The sequence below is a fragment of the Haematobia irritans genome, chromosome 1 (genome assembly GCF_050003625.1).
Source record: "Haematobia irritans isolate KBUSLIRL chromosome 1, ASM5000362v1, whole genome shotgun sequence".
Taxonomy (NCBI): domain Eukaryota; kingdom Metazoa; phylum Arthropoda; class Insecta; order Diptera; family Muscidae; genus Haematobia; species Haematobia irritans.
The window spans coordinates 236,458,201-236,479,989 of NC_134397.1; the positions used below are offsets into that span (position 1 = coordinate 236,458,201).

At 33.5% G+C, this 21,789-nt stretch overlaps 1 protein-coding gene across 2 annotated transcripts; it reads left to right on the forward strand.

Moving 5' to 3' along the window:
• The first annotated feature begins 103 nt into the window (after nucleotides 1-103).
• On the forward strand, nucleotides 104-12,607 carry spas (spastin). 2 transcript variants are annotated; one of them, XM_075300864.1, is made up of 6 exons: nucleotides 105-1,053; nucleotides 7,617-7,787; nucleotides 7,982-8,308; nucleotides 8,624-8,796; nucleotides 10,527-10,794; nucleotides 10,863-12,607. In XM_075300864.1, the coding sequence occupies exons 1-6, from the start codon at nucleotides 363-365 to the stop codon at nucleotides 11,606-11,608; spliced, it is 2,376 nt and encodes a 791-aa protein (XP_075156979.1). In that variant the 5' UTR covers nucleotides 105-362; the 3' UTR covers nucleotides 11,609-12,607. The 2 variants fall into 2 exon arrangements, with proteins under 2 accessions (XP_075157040.1, XP_075156979.1); XM_075300925.1 differs by lacking the exon at nucleotides 7,982-8,308 and having other exon boundaries at nucleotides 104-1,053.
• Nucleotides 12,608-21,789: the final 9,182 nt, after the last annotated feature.

Sequence of the window (21,789 nt, forward strand, 5' to 3'; positions counted from 1 at the left end):
GCATTCGAAACTGTAACTATTTCCGTGTCTAGAGCAAAAGGAAAACATTGCTAAAATCGAATTGCTTTACAACACTGCTAATGTTGTTTTCATATTTATCAACACTAATTTTCACAAGGGTTGGTTGCAGACATAACATATAGAAACGGTAAAATGGGAAATTCTTTCGAAGAAAAATCTAATTCTAACTAATTTGAATTAAAGTTACGACAAATATAGAATTTGTGTGAAGTACTATTAATAGAGAACGATTTTTATTTATGAAATTCCACATTGAATACATTAATGTGAACTGTAAAGGTTTTATGATAGAAGTTCGTAACTCCGATTTCGTGTGAAAATTTAGAAGGGGAAACCGTGATATGGTGCGTACAAAATCATCATCTTCATCGTCATCCTCTGGCAATGTCAACAGCAGCACTAAATCGCCCATAAGAAGTCATCGAAAAACATCTAGTGTTTGTAGTGTAGCTTTAGAAGATGTAAAACCATCCACTTCCCGCCGCTCACCAAACTCCTCACCAGATGATGATTCTGATGATTATTACGTTCCGAATGCGAGAACATTTAGTTCAGTGCATAAACAAAATTTATATGTTGTCTCTTTCCCCATTATTTTCCTATTCAACATTTTGAGAACTTTGATATATCAGCTGTTTTGCATATTGCGTTATATTTACGGTGCTAGCACAAGAGTCATATATCGTCCACATAAACGCGAATGTAACATCGAAATTGTTGTGGGATCCTCGTCAGGCAAACAAAGTTCTAGCCTAGTGGCCGTGTCATCTAAGGATAAACATCAACTTCTCGAACAGCAAGCGCACAATACAGCGGTGACATCAACAGCTATTGCACCATATCCCCTGCCACCATCACGCATTCGTAATCCACAACAACAATTGGAAATGTTTAATAGAAATAATGGAGGCATTGTACCATCAGGATCTGGACCAGGTCCAGGAGATCCCTTGCTGGCTAAACAGAAACATCATCATCGCCGAGCTTTCGAATATATATCAAAGGCCTTGAAAATTGACGAAGAAAATGAAGGTAAATTAATATTTTTTCAATTTAGTCTGCTCTATGAGTCATGCATTGAGTATTGTTCTTCTTCGGGCTTAACTATTTTTGTACTATTATTTGTCGACATATGGTGGCCAAAATATTGCCGAGTATTTACATATAAAAAAAATCAAAACATTTATATTTTTGAAATACTCGCATTTTTTTATATCTGCACAGAAGCATTCCCTAGACGAGTATTGGGATGTAGTTTTCATTATGTTAGCCAGCATGATAGTATACTGGGATTAATAATTACGACTGTCAGTAGTAGCATTGTGATCTTATCACATTTCATTTCATTTTTTTCATTTCATTTTTATTTATTTATATGTTATACTAAGCCTACAAGGCCAATAATTAAAGTACAACTAGTCTTAAAGCCTAGGCAAAGAAATATAATCATAATTCTAACAACAATAATAATAATAAATGCAAATATGAATATAATCATAGTTATAAATGTAACTATCAAGATTGTTGAAATTTTGTTTGAAGGGCCCCCACCCAAAAAAAAAAGAAATGCAACGAGTCATTCGTATGGAAGTATGTGTCCTAAACAACACCAATAAATCCTAACCATTAATCAGAATGGGAAACAAAAAAATTATATATTTTCAAGCGAAAAGCATTATTCGTATGAGAAAAAATCCTTAAGTCAATTGGAAGCAAGTTCCAGCAACGAGCAATGCGAACAAGAAAAGAGCGCTCATACAATGAGCACGTTATTCTAGGTATAATTATTTGAGTATTCCTTGTCGAGCGAGTAAAATTAAAGGCCTCACATAAAGCTCTAGGTGTTCCACTTCTCATGACCTTATAAAAGAAGAATAGATTGACACAATCAACAAAACTAGAAAACGGTATGCCTAGAAATTTCACGACAAACTCTGAAATGTGGTCTCGCCGTCGAACATTATAAACAAATCTAACAATAGAATTTACAGCACGCCTCAATTTCAAGAAGTTAGTGGCCGTTATACCAGACACTATCTCAATGCCATACCGTATAATAGGCATTAGCAAAGCATGGGCCAATCGATACCTCACCCAAAAAGGCAAAAACAAATTGGAAGAATAAAACCTACGCAAAGTCGCATATATTGTACCTTGCACCGCGTCAATGTGAGGACCAAAACACAAATACTTGTCAATCAAAACTCCCAAACATCTTAACTGATCGACGCATTGAACAACATTTCGGCCAACCATAACATTAATATTCACGGATTGACAACCAAAAAGCACTGCCTTTGTCTTCAGAGGATTTAGAAAAAAAGAGTTTGCTACCGTCCATTGCTCAACTCGGCTCAAACAAAAGTTCACGTTATTCTCCAAAACATCTGGGAACTCACGACAAGCACTAAAAAGAAGCAACACATCATCAGCATAAAGAAAGGCCGAACAACTAGTACCTCTCAGACACTCCAGTAAATCATCCATATAAAAAAGAAATAGAATTGGACCAAGGACCGAACCTTGGGGAACGCCAGAAAATAACGAACGAGTACATGAAGTCTTCTTGTTCATATCCACAAATTGTGATCGTCCACACAAATAGGAAGAAATAAGGGAGCAAGCACTTCTAGAAAATTCAAAATTATTGCAAAGTTTCCTAATCAAAGTATTGAAACAAATTGAATTAAATGCCTTGGTCAAATCAAGTGAGACGAGAGCACTTATTCTACCAGAGTTGAAATTATCACGAATAGAGTCAGTCAGATGCAAAAGCAAAGATGTCGTACTATGTCCTTTACGAAATCCATGTTGATTTCCACCAATTCTCTGACTAAACCGAAGGAGAATTTGGTCCTTAATCAAGTATTCACATAACTTAGACAATGTGGGAAGTATCGAGATGGGCCTCAAGTCTCCAGGTCCACATACAGTATTACCCTTAGGAATTGGAACAACTCTAGCTATCTTCCATGCAGTCGGATAAATCGATGTAGTTAAAATAGAGTTAATTAGGTTTAAGACAACATCTGAGATGTATGGAAAAATTGCACATAGAAATTGAATAGAAATACCATCTACTCCAACAGATCTTGACTTAACCCTCTGCAAAACAGCGCATAGTTCATCCATTCCGACGCAATTAAATGAGAACCCATCATCATGGAAATCAAGATGACTAAAGTCAACAGTATCTCCCGAAAAAGGAACATTACCCACAAAGAAATCATTCATCTCATCTAGATCACCATCATAGTCAAGATCATCTCTTCCAACACACCCAGAACCCCTAAGAACTCTCCAAAGACCCTCAGAATCAAGACCATTAAAACGCCTCATGTAATACCTTCTCTTTTCCCTCCGAATGACCGATTTCACCTTATTTCTGTATTTACAATAAGTCTTCCACCTTTCCGGATGCCTATCCGACTGGTATGCAGAATACGACAAATCCCTCAATGACTGATAAAAGAGAACATCTTTATTTTTCATCCATTCATCACCAACATAGTTTACCTTCTTCCTAATAACCGGAATAAATGAATGTAACTCATACAGCAGGGACGTCAAAAAGTCACATTTTTCATTAATGTCAGTGGAGGAAAAAAATGACGAAAAATCGAATGTAGACAAAAAATCTATCAAGCCATTGATATCAATGCTCTTATAGTCATAAAACTCAACAAAAGAGGAATCATTCCTCATGACGTCGATATCAAAAACTGCAAAAATAAGCGCATGATGAGAAATCGAAGGGCACTGAACCTGGTCAGAAATGCGTTTCCTCAAATTAGAGGATACCAGCATAAAATCAATCAGTGAAGTAGATCCATGTACAACATCGTAGTGTGTTGGCCTAGAATTATGCAAAACAGATAGAGACAATCTACAACAGGAGGAACGAATTGAGGCAGCAACAGACTGATTAAACATGTTGCAGTTGAAATCTCCAACTGTAACAATGTTGGAAAATCCCAAAAAAATGTCATGATGTATATCCTCAAAAGATGAGAAATCCCCAGGAGGAGGTAAGTATGCAACACCGAACAAAATGTTAAACGTGCCAGAACGAATCTCAATAAACAGCGACTCACATTTACCCTGCACTGAACTCCTAAAAACCAGTCTATGCCTTAACCGTTTAGATATAAAAATACCAACTCCACCGCCCCTAAGACCAGATCTGTCATTCCTATAGAAAACATACCCTGGAATACTAACTGAACGTGTGGAAACAGCAGACTTCAACCAAGTCTCAGACAAGCCAATAACATCAAAATGAGACCCTAGTATGATAGCTTTAAGCTCATCAAACTTAGACGAACAGCTCGACGGTCGAATACTCTGACAGTTTAAGTGTCCAACATTTAAAGTATGCTCATTCTGAGTCAATAAAGATTTTATGTAATTATTGGTGTTGATTACAGGACCAATGTTTAGGTCAGAAAACATCGAATATATAAAATTGAACGTATGGGGGGTGCCATCCAAAAACATTTTCATAAGTTAAAAACCTAATACGAAATATTCTTATTGGAAATCATTCAATACTTTATCATATGGAATTTCATATCAATTTCAATTCAATTCAAACATTTATTTAATCAAATTATGTAAAAGTTATATATGATACGATCGATTTATTTCAGTATAATGACCGTGTAAAAAATACATTTCAATATTCCCACTTCACACCCTGTGAACATTTGGATTTAGGGACACAATTTAGGTGAGCCTTGGTTATTTCATTTTACAGTAGAATGTCGTAATACTGCCTCTCAAGGATAAAGCGGACCAATGAAATGCTGGGAGGGCTTTTATTGCATTAATCGAAATTTAACTTTTACTTCGTACATAAAGTTTTGATAAATAATTCATACGTTGTGGTTCTCATATGTAAATTTGGTGTGCTTTGTTACCCAGAAGAATTAGGATAGATTTGATTTACTGGTATATGTTGTACCGCCGCCGAATCGCGCCGCCGACCACGTTTTGCCAGTTGACTCCGTCGTCGAATATGTCGACTCAAATTTAGCCGCCAATTAATCAAAAATATCGTTTTAAATCAGAAAAATGTATTAATAATTGTCGTATTTTTTCTCCAAAATTTTGAACCTTTCACCCATAATCAATCAATTTCAAGGTGCTATAATAATTTTACAAAAATTTAGCTCCGAAATTTTGAATGAAATGTAAATTTCATTGTAAGATTGGTTGTACAACTAACCTCATTACCATTCGAATAGCTTCAAATTTATTTTATATTGGATAATTGACTGCCGCCGAAGAGATATATTTATATCGGCTTAGTCGTCAGGGCGCCGCCGCCGGAGGTAAAAATTTAGTGTCATCAGCCGCCGACAAAACTGGGTTCATTCTCTGGTTATAACAAGCATAACAGGATAAATCTTATAAATAACGGTTTGAATAAATTTGTATACTGATTTTAATTCAATTTGGCTTTATGTGGTGTTATAACTCTACGGTTCTTTTTATAGACCTTACGGACTATATTAGCGGTAAAGTTTGTATTTGTTATACAAAAAAAAAAATATATCACCAAATTATTTTGAATTAAAAATTCAATTGCGGTTGAAAAAGTAAATAATCAAAAAAAATACTGAAACAATTAAATTTTAAATAAAATTCAAAAATAAAGCCATTTTTACGTTTTTAATTAATATATTAGTTATCGCAATTAACTTTTTATAATTGAAAATGTTATTCGGAAACAATTATTTACGATATACATAATAATTACAAAAAAAAAAAAATAATTTATAGTACAATAAACAATTGATTGTCTCAATTAAAAAATGTATAGAAGTTGCCGAGGAAATCTATTATTTTTTTATCATGAATTTTTTTATTCATGTAGCAATTTTAATAAAAAAAATTGGATAATTTTATTTCGTGATGAAAAATAAACAATTTGTTTATGGAAAAATTGCCTTGATCGAATTTGTCACTTGGTTATACCACCAGTTGTAAATATGTTATTGAGAGTGAATGCTTTTTTCCCTCAACCATCTTAATAAATAGTTCTTTGTTGGTTTGTAATGGGTGCTCATCGATGGGATTAAGCCATTCACTTGTATCCACATTCACCAACAAAAACAAAAAATGTTAAATTAATTTTATTTTTTATTTATTTCTGCATGAAAGTAGCATAGCCGATGAGACCCTGAAAAAGTTACATGTATTATATATGTAACTTTTTATATTATTAACAATATTACTTGGTATTTAACCATAGTTTAAATATATTTATATGGTTTGAGCTCTTGAGCTTTATTATTGTTATTATTTTTATACCCACCACCATAGAATGGTGATGGGTGTATAATAAGTTTGTCATTCCGTGTGTAACACATCGAAATATCGATTTCCGACTATATAAAGCATATATATTCTTGATCAGGGAGAAATTCTAAGACGATATAAGCATGTCCGTCTGTCTGTTGTAATCACGCTACAGCCTTCAACAATGGCGCTATCGTCCTGAAATTTGGCACAGATTCGTTTTTTGTTTGCAGGCAGGTCAAGTTCGAAGATGGGCTATATTGGTCCACGTTTTGATATAGTCCCCATATAAACCGACTTCCTGATTTGGGGTCTTGGGCTTATAAAAACCGTAGTTTTTATCCAATTTGCCTGAAATTGAAAATCTAGAGGTACTTGGGGATCATAAAAAGGTGTGCCGAAAATGGCCCATCGGTCCATGTTTTGGTATAGTCCTCATATAGACCGATCTCCCGATTATGCTTCTTGGGCTTTTAGAATCTATATTTACTATCCGATTTGCCTGACATTGAAAATCGGGAAGTATTTTTGGACCTTAAAGAGGTATGTCGAAAATAGGGTGTATCGGTCGATGTTTTGGAATAGCCTCCATATAGACCGATTTCCCGATATTACTTCTTGGGCTTCTAGAAACTGTATTTACTACCCGATTTGCCTGAAATTGGAAATCTAGACGTATTTTGGGACCATAAAGAGGTGTGTCGAAAATGGTCCTATCGGTCCATGTTTCGGTATAGCACCCATATAGACCGATCTCCCGATTTTGCTTCTTGGGCCTCTACAAACTGAATTTTCTATCCGATTTGCCTGAAATTGAAAATCTAGAGCTATAAAAGAAACACTTCTTTCAGAGTATAACAGGCGCACTGATCATGAAAATTGCTTGAAATTGAAAGTAAAATGTCCAGATTTTACTCATCGTATTCATTTAAATGATGTCGGAAAATATCTACAGATTTAAGATTTCAAATCAAGGCGTTATTTCATCATATACACGATATGTTTATGATTTCTCTAAAACTCAAACAACATTGGTTCTCATAAATCTGATTTAGTTTTCATAGGTAGAATCGGGTTGAACTGATTTGCTTGGGAGAAAATTTGTCATCAAACCCCCTAAAATTCTATATATTATCAAGAAATCCGCTACGACGAAGAGTTTTCAAAGTAAACTTATATATTTGATTCATGGTGGTGGGTATTTAAGATTCGGCCCGGCCGAACTTAATGCTGTATATACTTGTTTTTGAGTAATTGAGTAATAATTTGTTAACAAAATTTCTGAATTGCAGGACACAAAGATTTGGCAATTGAATTATATCGCAAAGGTATAAAAGAATTGGAAGATGGCATTGCGGTCGATTGTTGGAGTGGGCGCGGCGAAGTTTGGGAGCGCGCTCAGCGTTTACATGATAAAATGCAAACTAATTTATCGATGGCACGAGATCGGCTACATTTTCTCGGTAAGTCTATACACCGCTTATTTTTTTACGGAAGTAGTAGTTAGCATGTTTTGTGTTATTTTTTGGTTTCTTTTTTATTTTAATTTTATTTATATTTTAATTTTTATATCATTAACATCATTATTATGGTTGTGTCATGATGATCATGTGGTACTATGAACAAATCAACATAATACAAAATGCTACATCTTAAGAATTGCGTGATGAACAATTACGTATGGAGGCTTTGAATCTCAAGGATGAGGAGGAGAAGAAATTACAGGATGTTAGGAAACGTTCAAATACAAAACTTAAAAATTCAAATGGAGCATCATCACCGACAACATCTAAGGCGTCGCCAAAAAACATTCAAATTGTACAACCGATGCAAATGGAAAATAATGTCGGCAACAATAATACACCAATACCATTGGTGCGTACAAACAATACCACAAAATTACGCAGCATAGCTGCCCATAATATAAGATACAATAGTACAAATACAAATAACACCTCATCTAGTACGGGGTCTTCGGCAGCAGGTAAGATTTCAAATATATGTTGTTTTTAATTGACACAAAGAGTACCACAGACAGATAGCATCAAGGAGCATAAATTATATGCACACAAAGCGATCATCATATTTTAGGCAACATTTTTGTTTATTCCAAATTGGTTATAGCTCTAATATTTAATCACATTTATTCATTTTTTTTTATCACTTGCACATTTTTTATATATGTATTGTTTTTTTAGTAGTTTAGGCTTGTTAAATACAAAAATTAATGCGATTTAATATTAACAATAAATTTTTTAGAGTTTGTTGATTTTAACTACACATTCCTCTATCATTCTAGCTTCTGGTCGTAAGCTTACGGTTAGTTCTACCAAACGTCCTGGCAATTTAGCAGTTGCAAACAAATCACAGACGTTGCCACGCAATTTAGGCTCAAAGAATGCTATAGCAGGAGTATCACAGCGCCAACCAGTTAAAACGGCTGCCACTCCCCCAGCCGTTAGAAGGCAGTTTGTAAGTATTATATAAAAAATGTATTATTGCATATATAATATAATGTTAAGGAGCATAAGGAAAGATATAAAAATTGCATTGCACATTATATCAATTATATTGATCAAGGTGGTGACCAGATTATCGGTTTAATGAGTAGTAGGCTGCAGTAAACTTAAATTAAAAATGTAAGGTTATGAATGAAAAGTCCCTTTTGAAAACTCCACACTGGCGCTGCATAGTTTACCTCTGACCAGCCTTATATAGACAACAAGGTTTATTTGTCCACACTGTCGGTAAACGTCTTGAGGACCTTGTTTCTACTGCATAGCTTATCGCAAATTGTAGTGACATGGGCAGACGATTTGAAATATCTGTCGAATGTAACCACGAGGATATTGGGGTAGTTTGAACCCGTCCACTCAACTGCACACTTCTGCCGTCCATGTAGTGAATAGTGTGGCTGAGGATTTGGTGGTGGATATCCTCAAATTTCTAACAGTGAAATACCTGGTAAGACCGGCGAGGTAGATGTTTATTCGATCGTGTATGGTCCTGCACTCGTCCGCATATAATACAATCTCAACACCGTCAGGAGGGGTTGGACAAATAGATAAGTAGAGGATGAACAGTGCCGGAGATATCAACCCTATTTGGGGAACTTTTTGTTTCACTCTAGGGGGTCTCGACTATTCATCCCTAAATTCCACTTACGACTGGTGCCCACACAGATTAAGAACCCAAACTTTTGGTTCCTGCCGGTAGGGTTTTGTTCTCGATGTCCTCGGATAGTCTGCAATGGTTGACCGTATCGAATGCCTTCGATAGATCAGTCGCCACGAATGGCGTCCTGTGACATTACTACGGATGGTTAAGGCCCCCATTCATGTATGCTGAAATGGCATGTAAAGCTCTTGTTGTGCTATGCATTTTACGGAATCCATGTTGATGGTTGGCAGCTGAAAAATTGAAGTGTCTTGGCTACTGACGAGAGAAGGGATATTGGTCTGTGCGAAGTAAAGTTGTGCACGTGAGTAATACTTCACTCAGTCTCATACACACTCACGACGGAAAAATCGCACACATATCACGACTCACGATCGCGCACGATATTTGGTTGGTTATTCACGCTCACGAACCCATCACGTTTCCATCAACGTGAGTCACGAAATTATTCGTGAGTCACGACAATTTCACACCCCTAGTACGAATCTCCCTTGCTCGAGTCTTTGTTTGGCCAGACCATCGGGTAAGGAGATTGATTTCAAGACGATTTTATATTTTTCTACCGCCGATTGAAAAAAGCTACAATTTAGCATATTATTACAGTGTACACTGAACATTTGCAAACATGCCGATAAAGCAAATGAATTTTGTCGTTATTAATTTCAATGTTAATGCTATGGGTAAACAATTTCTAACGACTTTTGTATCGATATAAGGTCTCTATGAGGCTATGTTACTAATTTAGTCGAAATTTTTTTATTGAACATGGCTGAACACCACCTTTTGGGCAAAAACTGAACACTTTTCCAATCTTATATTCTGAATATGATCTGGTTGTCTTGGGAAAATATTGTGTCTATTACTATTAATGAATAAATATGCATATATATAGAAAACGAAATACGATATTTTTATGTACTTCTATAAGTATGTTTTAAATATTAAATACTATTGAGTTGTTGTTAATTAATTCGTTCGAGATCTTAGAACCTATTATATATGTATATTATTTATCTATTTTTTAGTCTTCAGGCCGTAATACTCCCCCACAACGATCGCGTACGCCCATTAGTGGTATAGGCGGCACTTCGGGTGGACAATCTACCAGTGGTGCGAGCACACCAGTTGTTAGTGTAAAAGGTGTTGAACAAAAATTGGTACAAATTATTCTCGACGAAATTGTTGAAGGAGGTGCTAAAGTTGAATGGTCCGATATAGCGGGACAAGAAGTGGCAAAACAAGCCTTACAGGAAATGGTTATTTTACCAGCAGTAAGACCGGAACTATTCACTGGTAACTATTTTATTTTGTACAATCAGTTTATCATGTCGAGATAAATGGGAATTTTCGTTTATTTATAGGTTTACGTGCACCTGCAAAAGGACTGCTTCTTTTCGGTCCTCCTGGTAATGGTAAAACGCTATTAGCCCGCGCTGTAGCTACTGAATGTAGTGCTACGTTTTTAAACATTTCAGCAGCCTCTTTAACTAGCAAATATGTAGGAGATGGTGAAAAATTAGTGCGTGCATTGTTTGCAGTGGCCAGAGAAATGCAACCTTCGATTATATTTATTGATGAAGTTGATTCGTTACTTTCTGAACGTAGTAGCAATGAGCATGAGGCTTCCCGCCGTTTAAAGACAGAATTTTTAGTGGAGTTTGATGGTTTACCAGGTAATCCGGATGGTGATCGTATCGTTGTTCTAGCAGCCACTAATCGTCCACAGGAATTGGATGAGGCAGCCTTGAGGCGTTTTACAAAACGTGTGTATGTATCGTTACCCGATATAGAAACTAGGGAATTGCTTTTAAGGCGTCTATTACAAAAACAAGGCAGTCCTTTGGATACAGACGCTCTTAAGCGTTTAGCTAAACTTACAGAAGGATATTCAGGTTCTGATTTGACAGCCTTAGCTAAAGATGCGGCACTTGAACCCATACGTGAGTTAAACGTGGAACAAGTTAAATGTTTGGATATAAGTGCTATGCGTCCAATAACCGAAAATGATTTTCACAACTCATTGAAACGTATACGTCGTTCCGTTGCTCCACAAAGTTTAACGTCATATGAAAAATGGTCTCAAGAATATGGTGATATAACCATTTAAACTCACTTTATATTTAACCACTTAAACATACACAAACACAAAGATATAAACATACATACTACTATACACACCTTCCTAAATCTAAGTCTTCTAGATATTTAAGATTTACCAATATTGTTTTTCTTTTAATATGTATTCTATCTATTACAACCTGCAGCAAAACTTCTTTATACTACAACCGCTCTTTCTTCCCTTTGCATTTCATACAGAATTCGTTTTTATGCATAACCGGCACATTTGATATTGATTGAGTGTTGAGTGATATATCACATTTAAAGAAAGGAGTTTCGAATGTGAGTGTATACTATCTATATTTATGTTATTTTCACTACTTTTTGTTTTAGGATCTTTTAGTATTGTTAATCATTTTATATGTACAAAAAAATCGTACGGTATATTTCATTGTTCATTCTATAGTCTACTTTAAATTTAAATGTTTTTTCGGTATTTATTCATTTTGCCTTTTAAATTTCATAGAAATCCTATCACACCGAAAGCAATGAAACATCGTCCATTCTAAAATATATATATATAAAAATATTTGTTAAAAACAAATCTACCATACATCATTTTTGTTATGCAAACTTACAATATGTAGTACCATGTCATTTCCCAGTGTGTTTATCTCATAGTAATAATGAAGTTAGCAATTACGTTTTAATTAAGGATTTGTTTTAGAATCTTTAGGTTTATATATGTTGCATTTATATATTTATACTAATTCATTCGATGTATTGCTGTTGCTATCTTTGCACAAAACAATTTTTGGGCGGTTATTCGTTGTCTTTTATAATTATTTTTTTAATATTATGTTAGTGTTTAAATTTTTAATAAATTCATACTCATAGTTTTATTTTGTTTGTGCAAAAATGGCTAAATTAGAATATACTATTTTATAATCACATGGTAAATTTTTACATTTCTCCATTATTTATGGTCCAATTATATTTAAAATTTTGTTATTAAATTTTGTTATCCTACTTGTACTTTTTTTTAACATTTTGTTGTGTTGTCTTTTTCGGTTTGGCCTGTTTTAACAGTTAAGGCTGAGAAAAAAATATAAACTTTTGTTATAGGAAAGTCTACTTTTATGACCAGCGCTATGGAGCACGGTTGCACCTCTACCATAATTTGAAGAAAGTTTTTGATCAAATTTTTGCGGTTAGTTAGAAATTTTTTTTCTTCAAATGAATGAATGATAAATTAAAAAAAAAAAACAAATTTTTAAAGAAGTTGATTTTGTCAAAATTTTATTTCTATAGAAAAATTTTTCAAAATGTTATTTCTATAGAAAATTTTGTCAAAATTTTATTTCTATAGAAAATTTTGTCAAAATTTTATTTCTATAGAAAATTTTGTCAAAATTTTATTTCTGTAGAAAATTTTGTCAAAATTTTATTTCTATAGAAAATTTTGTCAAAATTTTATTTCTATAGAAAATTTGGTCAAAATTTTGTTTCTATAGAAAATTTTGTCAAAATTTTATTTCTATAGAACATTTTTGTCAAAATTTTATTTCTATAGAATATTTTGTAAAAATTTTATTTCTATAGAAAATTTTGTCAAAATTTTATTTCTATAGAAATTTTTTCACAATTTTATTTCTATAGAATATTTTGTCAAAATTTTGTTCCTATGGAAAATTTTGTCAAAATTTTATTTCGATAGAAATTTTTGACAAAATTTTATTTCTATAGAAAATTTTGACAACATTTTATTTCTATAGAAAATTTTGACAAAATTTTATTTCTATAGATAGTTTTGTAAAAACAAAAATTACCATTTCTGGTAGAATTCTACCAACTGTGGTAACCGTGCTGTGGAGTCGATCCGATTCCCAGTATTGCAATGAACATGAATTCTAATTTTAATAACAACACATTTGCAAGACCAACAGGTCTTCGCTGGGGAGATTTCGACAGTCGGATATATCTGTAAAGTTGAGATACATTTGTTCAACTTCGAGTCCAGCTCGAATTCGTGTAATGTCATTAAATCCTTTTAACCGGAATGCCAGAGTGGCCGGAATGTATTTCATCGTTCATTCTGTTCGGTTTTTATGATCATGATTATCAGCATATCTACATACCTTTCGATTTAGAGCCTGCAAGACCGTAATGGGTATTTTATGTTAATGTGCTCGAATTGAAAACTATTAAAAAACTATGAGCAATTTCGCCTTCTGTGATATAATGTTGCCTTGGTGTTGCACTATTTTTGTCTTGAATCTCGTATGAGTATGGATTCAATTTCAAATCCCATTTATTTCGTAATGCAAAGCCAATGAGGCCATGATGATTATATGCTTCATTCAAAAATTTCAATAGTTATAAAAAGAATTGGAAGGAAGACTATGAGATGTCATATTTTGCCTTCGACATTACAGTTCTCCAATCAATTTTAAGGGTATTCAATAGCTCAGCCTTAACGAAATTTATTATTTTTTCTTTAAGAAAAACTCACATGACATAAATCAAATAAAACATTCCAAAATAAGTCAGGTTTACTAATACATACTAATTTTATACAATGTTTAAAACAAATTATATAAACATATATTTATTTAGTTTGTAAACAATTAAGTGTTTAGAAATAAACGATCATAAAATACTTCCATTTAAGCAACACATAACTCTATTCTAATATCGATATTTTAAAATTCTAAAATATTTATGAGAGATATATGTACACAATATGAGACTACAATGGAATTATGGTATTGATACCTTAATTCTATTATAATCTCAGATTTCTTCTCATTTTTTTTAAGTTATACATAATATTTAGTTAAGGAATTATGTTCAAAATTAAAGCTGTTTACTATTTCATCCCCAGCCAGTTAAGAAATAGAACCATCCTTTGTTGCGATTGTCATTTCGACTCTGAAAGTATCGATAGCTCAGTTTGCATTTCAAAAATTAAAATCAATATTAATTTTTTTATTGTTAAATACAGTATTTGAAAGAAATTTTTTCTTTCTTTAAACTAATAAAAGAAAGCAATTATGAAAAAATGATTACTTCGTTTTTGCGAAAATCACATATCTTCGCGAAAAAACATAGTTTTTTAGGTTTTCGTGCGAAATAAATATAAACAAAGATCCCACAGTCATTTTGTGTGAACATTTTATACATTCAGTATAAAGGTTTTTCGTAAGAAAACGTTTTCAATGTACAAGGATTAAAATCGACCATCTTTAGATTATTTTTTGAGATTGGATTTGCTAGAGTCGCTCTTCCAAATTTGAAAAATCTTTATTTATCGAGTTTTCTCCATTTTCAAGCTCCATTTTCATTGGCCGATAAGATAAGAGAGTTTTTCAACTCCAAAAAACAAAATGTTTTCCATCACAATCTACTACCAATATAATCTAAAAATCCACAGCCATTTTGATCAACAATAAAATCCACGTTCATGAAGCTTCCTTAATGCTACGTTATCTAATGAACTTGTATGTGGTTTCAAGCATAGAGTGAAATGCCGTCTGGAATCAGCTGTAAAAGAAAGTTCTTTATCATTGAGCAAAACATAAAATCGTGCAGAATTCATTGTGGAGAAAGAGAGGTTCACTACATGTGTTAGCATTCTTGAAATTATTCTGAATCAGTTCCGAAAGAGATACTCCTAGATAAAATTGTTACCAGGCCCGCTTGCCATTGATGTGCCAATGTGCTTTCAAGTATGACGTGTGGAAAAATCCTAAAATTGGAATGATTTGCTGTTTGATTTTTTCCATTGTAACAAAAACTTTGTAATGAAGGTTGGTACCAAAGTCTACCCATATCTTAAAAACGATAATTAAATGAAACATAGACATTCAAGACAAGTGCTGGTGATGCACTTGTGTACACCTCACCTAAAACATGTTTTAAGAGCAAATATATAACATATGGATGGCGAACATGTAACATGTTTGTCGCAAAATAACATATTTTCTCGGACATTATATTTCATATTGGCGAGAAAACAAAATTTTTGCGTCAAAAATATTCCATGTTCCCCATTCATATTTTAATTTATGAACTTAACCCTTTCACTACCGAATAAAACTAATGTTACTAATAGCATTTAGAACAAAAATTGTAATTTTGAGGACCTACCTCCATTATGTTACTTCAAGAGCTATATGAGTTTGTTCTGAAAACATGATCCTTCAATTGTGACCAAATGGCCATACGAATATAAACAATATTTGGCCTATAATATATTTCGAAATACAAAAAAGAACTCGAAAAAATATCAGCTATAGTTTTGTATGAATATCCATTTACGAGAGACATACAGTAGAAAAGTGGTCTCAAAATTTCTTATTTTTCGTTTATTGTTAAACAAATTCATAAAAATGCATTTTAGTCCATTTTTACCTTTGCCTATTCTGTAATTTTGTGGTTATCCCATATTTATACTCACATTTTTTAGAAAATTAACTGTCAAATGAAATTAAACAAAAATATCTAGAAATAACTTTTTGTCAACTGGTAGTTAAATACTAACTGAGCTACATGAAAATGGCCGTTATACCTTTGACGGCAATTTTCATGTAGCTCCGTTAGGCTTTAACTGGCAGTTAACAGAAAGAAAACTGGAAATATATTTTCACCGGTTAACTTTAACTGAAAAGTTTTCAGCAGTTAAGTTTCTAACTGGCATATGGAATATATACGCAAGATGACGGATATGTAGATATCACGGTTTAAAAGTTCGTTAGCTAACGTAGCACTAACGGAGCTTCATGAAAATGGGGGTGAATCGACAAAAATCAATCAAAACAAAGGTAAACATTTAATTGTACATTTTCCATTAGCATAAAAGATACAAAAAAAATATGAAACAAAAAACACAGCAATAAGTACATAGGCTCATACAAAACACACACACACACATATATATATATATATATATATATATATATATATATATATATATATATATATATATATATATATATATATATATATATATATATATATATATATATATATATATATATATATATATATATATATATATATATATATATATATATATATATATATATATATATATATATATATATATATATATATATATATATATATATATATATATATATATATATATATATATATATATATATATATATATATATATATATATATATATATATATATATATATATATATATATATATATATATATATATATATATATATATATATATATATATATATATATATATATATATATATATATATATATATATATATATATATATATATATATATATATATATATATATATATATATATATATATATATATATATATATATATATATATATATATATATATATATATATATATATATATATATATATATATATATATATATATATATATATATATATATATATATATATATATATATGTACCTATAATAGAGCTATTTGTATATGTAATCAGCGCCCAGCAATGAAATGTTTGTTAATTTGTAGTATATGAACAAATAACACAATACCTACAATACTAAATATTAGATTTTGTTTTTACAAGTTAAAATTATTTTTTAAGTACATAATACGAGTATGCCATTAGTCTTATATGTTTCGTTTTTTTTTATGGAAAAATAATAGGGACAGATGAAAATATACGGATATTATTACTTGTAAATGTAGTTAATAAAAATTAACAACAAAAAGAGAATGGCATAATACTATATTTTATGATTAGTTTACATGCATATGCAAACATACATACATAATTGCTTAATGTGATAGCCCTTTACATCCACCAAATCATTGTATATTTAATTTTTCTTTATTTTTAAATGTCGTGCGGTGGATGTGTAGTTTCAAACACTTCGTTAGAATGTGGCTGTCGAAGAACAGAACAACGTATTTTTGAAAATATAATAAAAAAATGAAACTAATTGAAACTTTGGTTTTTATTCGATAAATGAAAGTAGCAAAAAAAAAAGGTTAGTTATATCAGATGGTTTTATCTGCTGATAAAGAGGAAAGAAATATTGGGCCAATTTGACTCAAAAGAATATAATAAATTAGTTAGGTTAGGTTAGGTTATGGAGGATGAGACCAGCCAAAGAGGCTGGCTTCCACTTAGACCATGTCGATCCATTGTGTTTCCTCCTAGTTGTTCTTCTTCGTCCTCATCAATCATTTGAGTTTGCAGGCGAGTTCCAAAGGAAGTTTTCCAAGGTCTTCCATCCCGAGGCCCATAGGCAAGTATATCCTTCATGTTGCAGTTCCGTACAACCGTTATATCCTGAAAGAAAAAGGAGCCCAGTATCTTGTTTCTTCTAAAGGATTATGCTGGACACTGGCACGGACAATGGTATGAGTCTTCTGTTGTCTCTGCGTGCAGACACCATCTACAAATATCGTCAGTCATTAAGCCAATCCTTACCATGTGTTTTCCAGGCGTGTTGTGTCCTGTTATGATGCCTATCAATACTTTCAGATCATCTCTGCCAGTCGCCATCAGAAAACCAGTAAGGAAAGTCTAAAGTCGGGCGGGGCCGACTATATTATACCCTGCACCACTTTGTAGATCTAAATTTTCGATACCATATCACATCCGTCAAATGTGTTGGGGACTATATATAAAGGTTTGTCCCAAATACCTACATTTAAATATCATTCGATCTGGAAGAATTTGATAGACTTCTACAAAATCTATAGACTCAAATTTAAGTCGGCTAATGCACTAGGGTGGAACACAATGTTAGTAAAAAAATATGGGAAACGTTTAAATCTGAAGCAATTTTAAGGAAACTTCGCAAAGGTTTATTTATGATTTATCGCTCGATATATATGTATTAGAAGTTTAGGAAAATTAGAGTCATTTTTACAACTTTTCGACTAAGCAGTGGCGATTTTACAAGGAAAATGTTGGTATTTTGACCATTTTTGTCGAAATCAGAAAAACATATATATGGGAGCTATATCTAAATCTGAACCGATTTCAACCAAATTTGGCACGCATAGCTACAATGCTAATTCTACCCCCTGTGCAAAATTTCAACTAAATCGGAGTTAAAAATTGGCCTCTGTGGTCATATGAGTGTAAATCGGGCGAAAGCTTTATATGGGAGATATATCCAAATCTGAACCGATTTCAAGCAAATTTGGCACGCATAGTTACAACGCTAATTCTACTCCCTATGCAAAATTTCAACTAAATCGGAGCAAAAAATTGGCCTCTGTGGGCAAATGAGTGTAAATCGGGCGAAAGCTATATATGGGAGCTATATCTAAATCTGAACCGATTTTGCTGATATTTTGCAAGCTTTTCGAGACTCATAAAATATTCGGATGTACGGAATTTGAAGAAGATCAGTTGATATAAACGCCAATTATGACCAGATCGGTGAAAAATATATATGGCAGCTATATCTAAATCTGAACCGATTTTTTCCAAAATCAATAGGGATCGTCTTTGAGTCGAAACAGGACCCTATACCAAATTTTAGGACAATCGGACTAAAACTGCGAGCTCTACTTTGCACACAAAAATACATCAACAGACAGACAGACAGACAGACGGACAGACAGACAGACGGACATCGCTAAATCGACTCAGAATTTAATTCTAAGACGATCGGTATACTAAACGATGGGTCTCAGACTTTTCCTTCTTGGCGTTACATACAAATGCACAAACTTATTATACCCTGTACCACAGTAGTGGTGAAGGGTATAAATAGAGTTCTTGCGGCTCTTGTTGTCCCATATCAGTTTAGTTTGCTCGCAGGTCGCAGAGGAAGCCCAACGTTCCTTCCATACATCACCGTATCTTACATTGATCCTGTAAGTATATAAAGATAGCGGGGGAAAACATCTGTAACGATGTCGTTCGCCCCGCGTACGCCTTCTTTAGCCAACACATCCGCCTCCTCATTTTCCATTATTCCATAATGTCCATGTACCCAGCACAGAGTAATATTATGCTGTTCAGTGAGGACTCTAAGCTCTCTACGACAGTGACTGACTACCTTCGACGTTATGTTTGGATTTCCTAAGGCTTTTATTGTTGCCTGACTATCGATGAAGAAGCTGATGTCGCTCCTGAATATCGGCGTCATCGACAGTAGTTCCGCAGCCTTCGCAATGGCAAATACCTCCGCCTGAAAGATGCTGAATCCGTCATCCATCTTGTATGAATCCCTGATACCCAACTCTTCGCAGTAGATACCACTGCCCGTGCTCTCATTCATCTTCGAGCAATCCGTATATATATATTCAGGTCTCCAAAATGTATACGTCCATCTCTCCACTCCTTTATACTTGGTATAATCGATCTCAGCTGTCCCTCATATACATGCTGAGTCGCCATAAAGTCCGTCCTAATATCTCGCCCAAGCAACGAGTTCCGTGTGTCTGCTTACCGCATTTTCGAGCGAGTCCAGGCTCTTCAGCCTCATGAGTATAATCTCCGCTGTTCTTCTCATATGCAGATCCAGCGGGGTGACTCCCATCAGTATCTCTAGTGCTGCTGTGGCCGTTGTCATCATTGCGCCAGTCATGTAAATAATGGCCGTTCTGTTTATCCTCATAATAAATTAACATAGTTACTGTTTATGGTTTGTTATCATGAAAAATTATTTGATTTTTTAATAATTTTTAATTCACTAGTTGGCATAAAAAAACTTAGAAACTAACCAATCAAAATTATAGCACTTCATTTCATTTTTAACGAAAAATAGTGGCTTTCCTTAAACTATATAAAACAAGTATATACGGCAGTAATGTCGGCCAGGCCGAATCTTAAATACCCACCACCATGAATCAAATATTATAGTTTCCTTTGGAATGTCAAGGGGATTTGATGACAAATATTCTCCCAAACAGTTCAACTAGTACACTTCTCGAAGATAAATTTAAAGATTTTACCTATGAATACTATATCCGATTCTGAATTTATAAGAACCATTTTTGTTTGAGTTTTAGAGGAATCATTAACATCTCTTGTAAGTGTGCAAGAAAATGATGAAATAATGCCTTGAATCTATTTTCAAGGCATTATTTCATCATTTTCACCCCCATTATTTAAATGATTACGAGAAGTAAAATGTGCAAATTTTACATTCAGTTCCAAGCAATTTTCATGATCAGTGCGCCTTCTATACTCTCAAGAAGTGAAATCGGTCTATATGGAGGCCTTGACCAAATAAACCGATAAAAACTAAACCCGATACACGTTTTTGTGAGTCTAAAATTCCACTATATTTACAATTTCAGGCAAATCGGATAAAAACTACGGTTTCTAGATTTCCAATTTCAGGCTAATTGGATACAACCTACTGATTCTAGAAATCGGGAGATCGGTCTATATGGGGGCTATACCAAAACATGGACCGATACTCACCATTTTAGGTACACCTCTTTATGGTCCTAAAATAACCCTAGATTTCCAGTTACAGTTGAATTGGATAAAAACTACGTTTTTATAAGTCCAAGATCCCAAATCGGTAGGTCGGTTTATATCGGGACCATATCAAAACCTCGACCGATATAGCCCATCTTCGAACTTGACCTGCCTGCCGACAAAAGACGAGTTTGTGCAAAATTTCAGCACGATTGCTTCATTATTGACAGCCAGCCAGACAGACAGAGGGATATGGTTATATCGTCTTAGAATTTCTCCCTGATCGAAAGTATATATACTTTATATAGTCGGAAATCGATATTTCGATGTGTTACAAACGGATTGACAAACTTATTATACCCCCGTCACCATTCTATGATGGTGGGTATAAAAATTCAATCAAAATATCTTATTATTACTTTCAACACTTTATTCAATATTTTGTCGCGTGCCCTTTGTTGGCTATTACCGCGGCACCACGCCTAGCCATGGAACCGACTAAATGTTGACATCTTTCCACTTTGATGGAACTCCAAATTTTCTGTACTGCCTCCCAGAGACCCTCAACGCTTGTTTTTATTATAGATGCACCCTTCTTTAGGTCTGTCCACAGATTTTCGATTGGGTTCAAATCGGGAGACGGTGCAGACCACTCCATTACATTCAAAGAATAACGAAAGTTGAACCACTTTTTGCCATTTTTCTGGTGTGTTTGGGATCTTGTCTTGCTGGAAGACCCACACCAGTGGCATTTCGTAGGAAGCATAAAGCAGCATAACTCCATCATACCATAATACTTAGACCTCCATGCTTTATTGT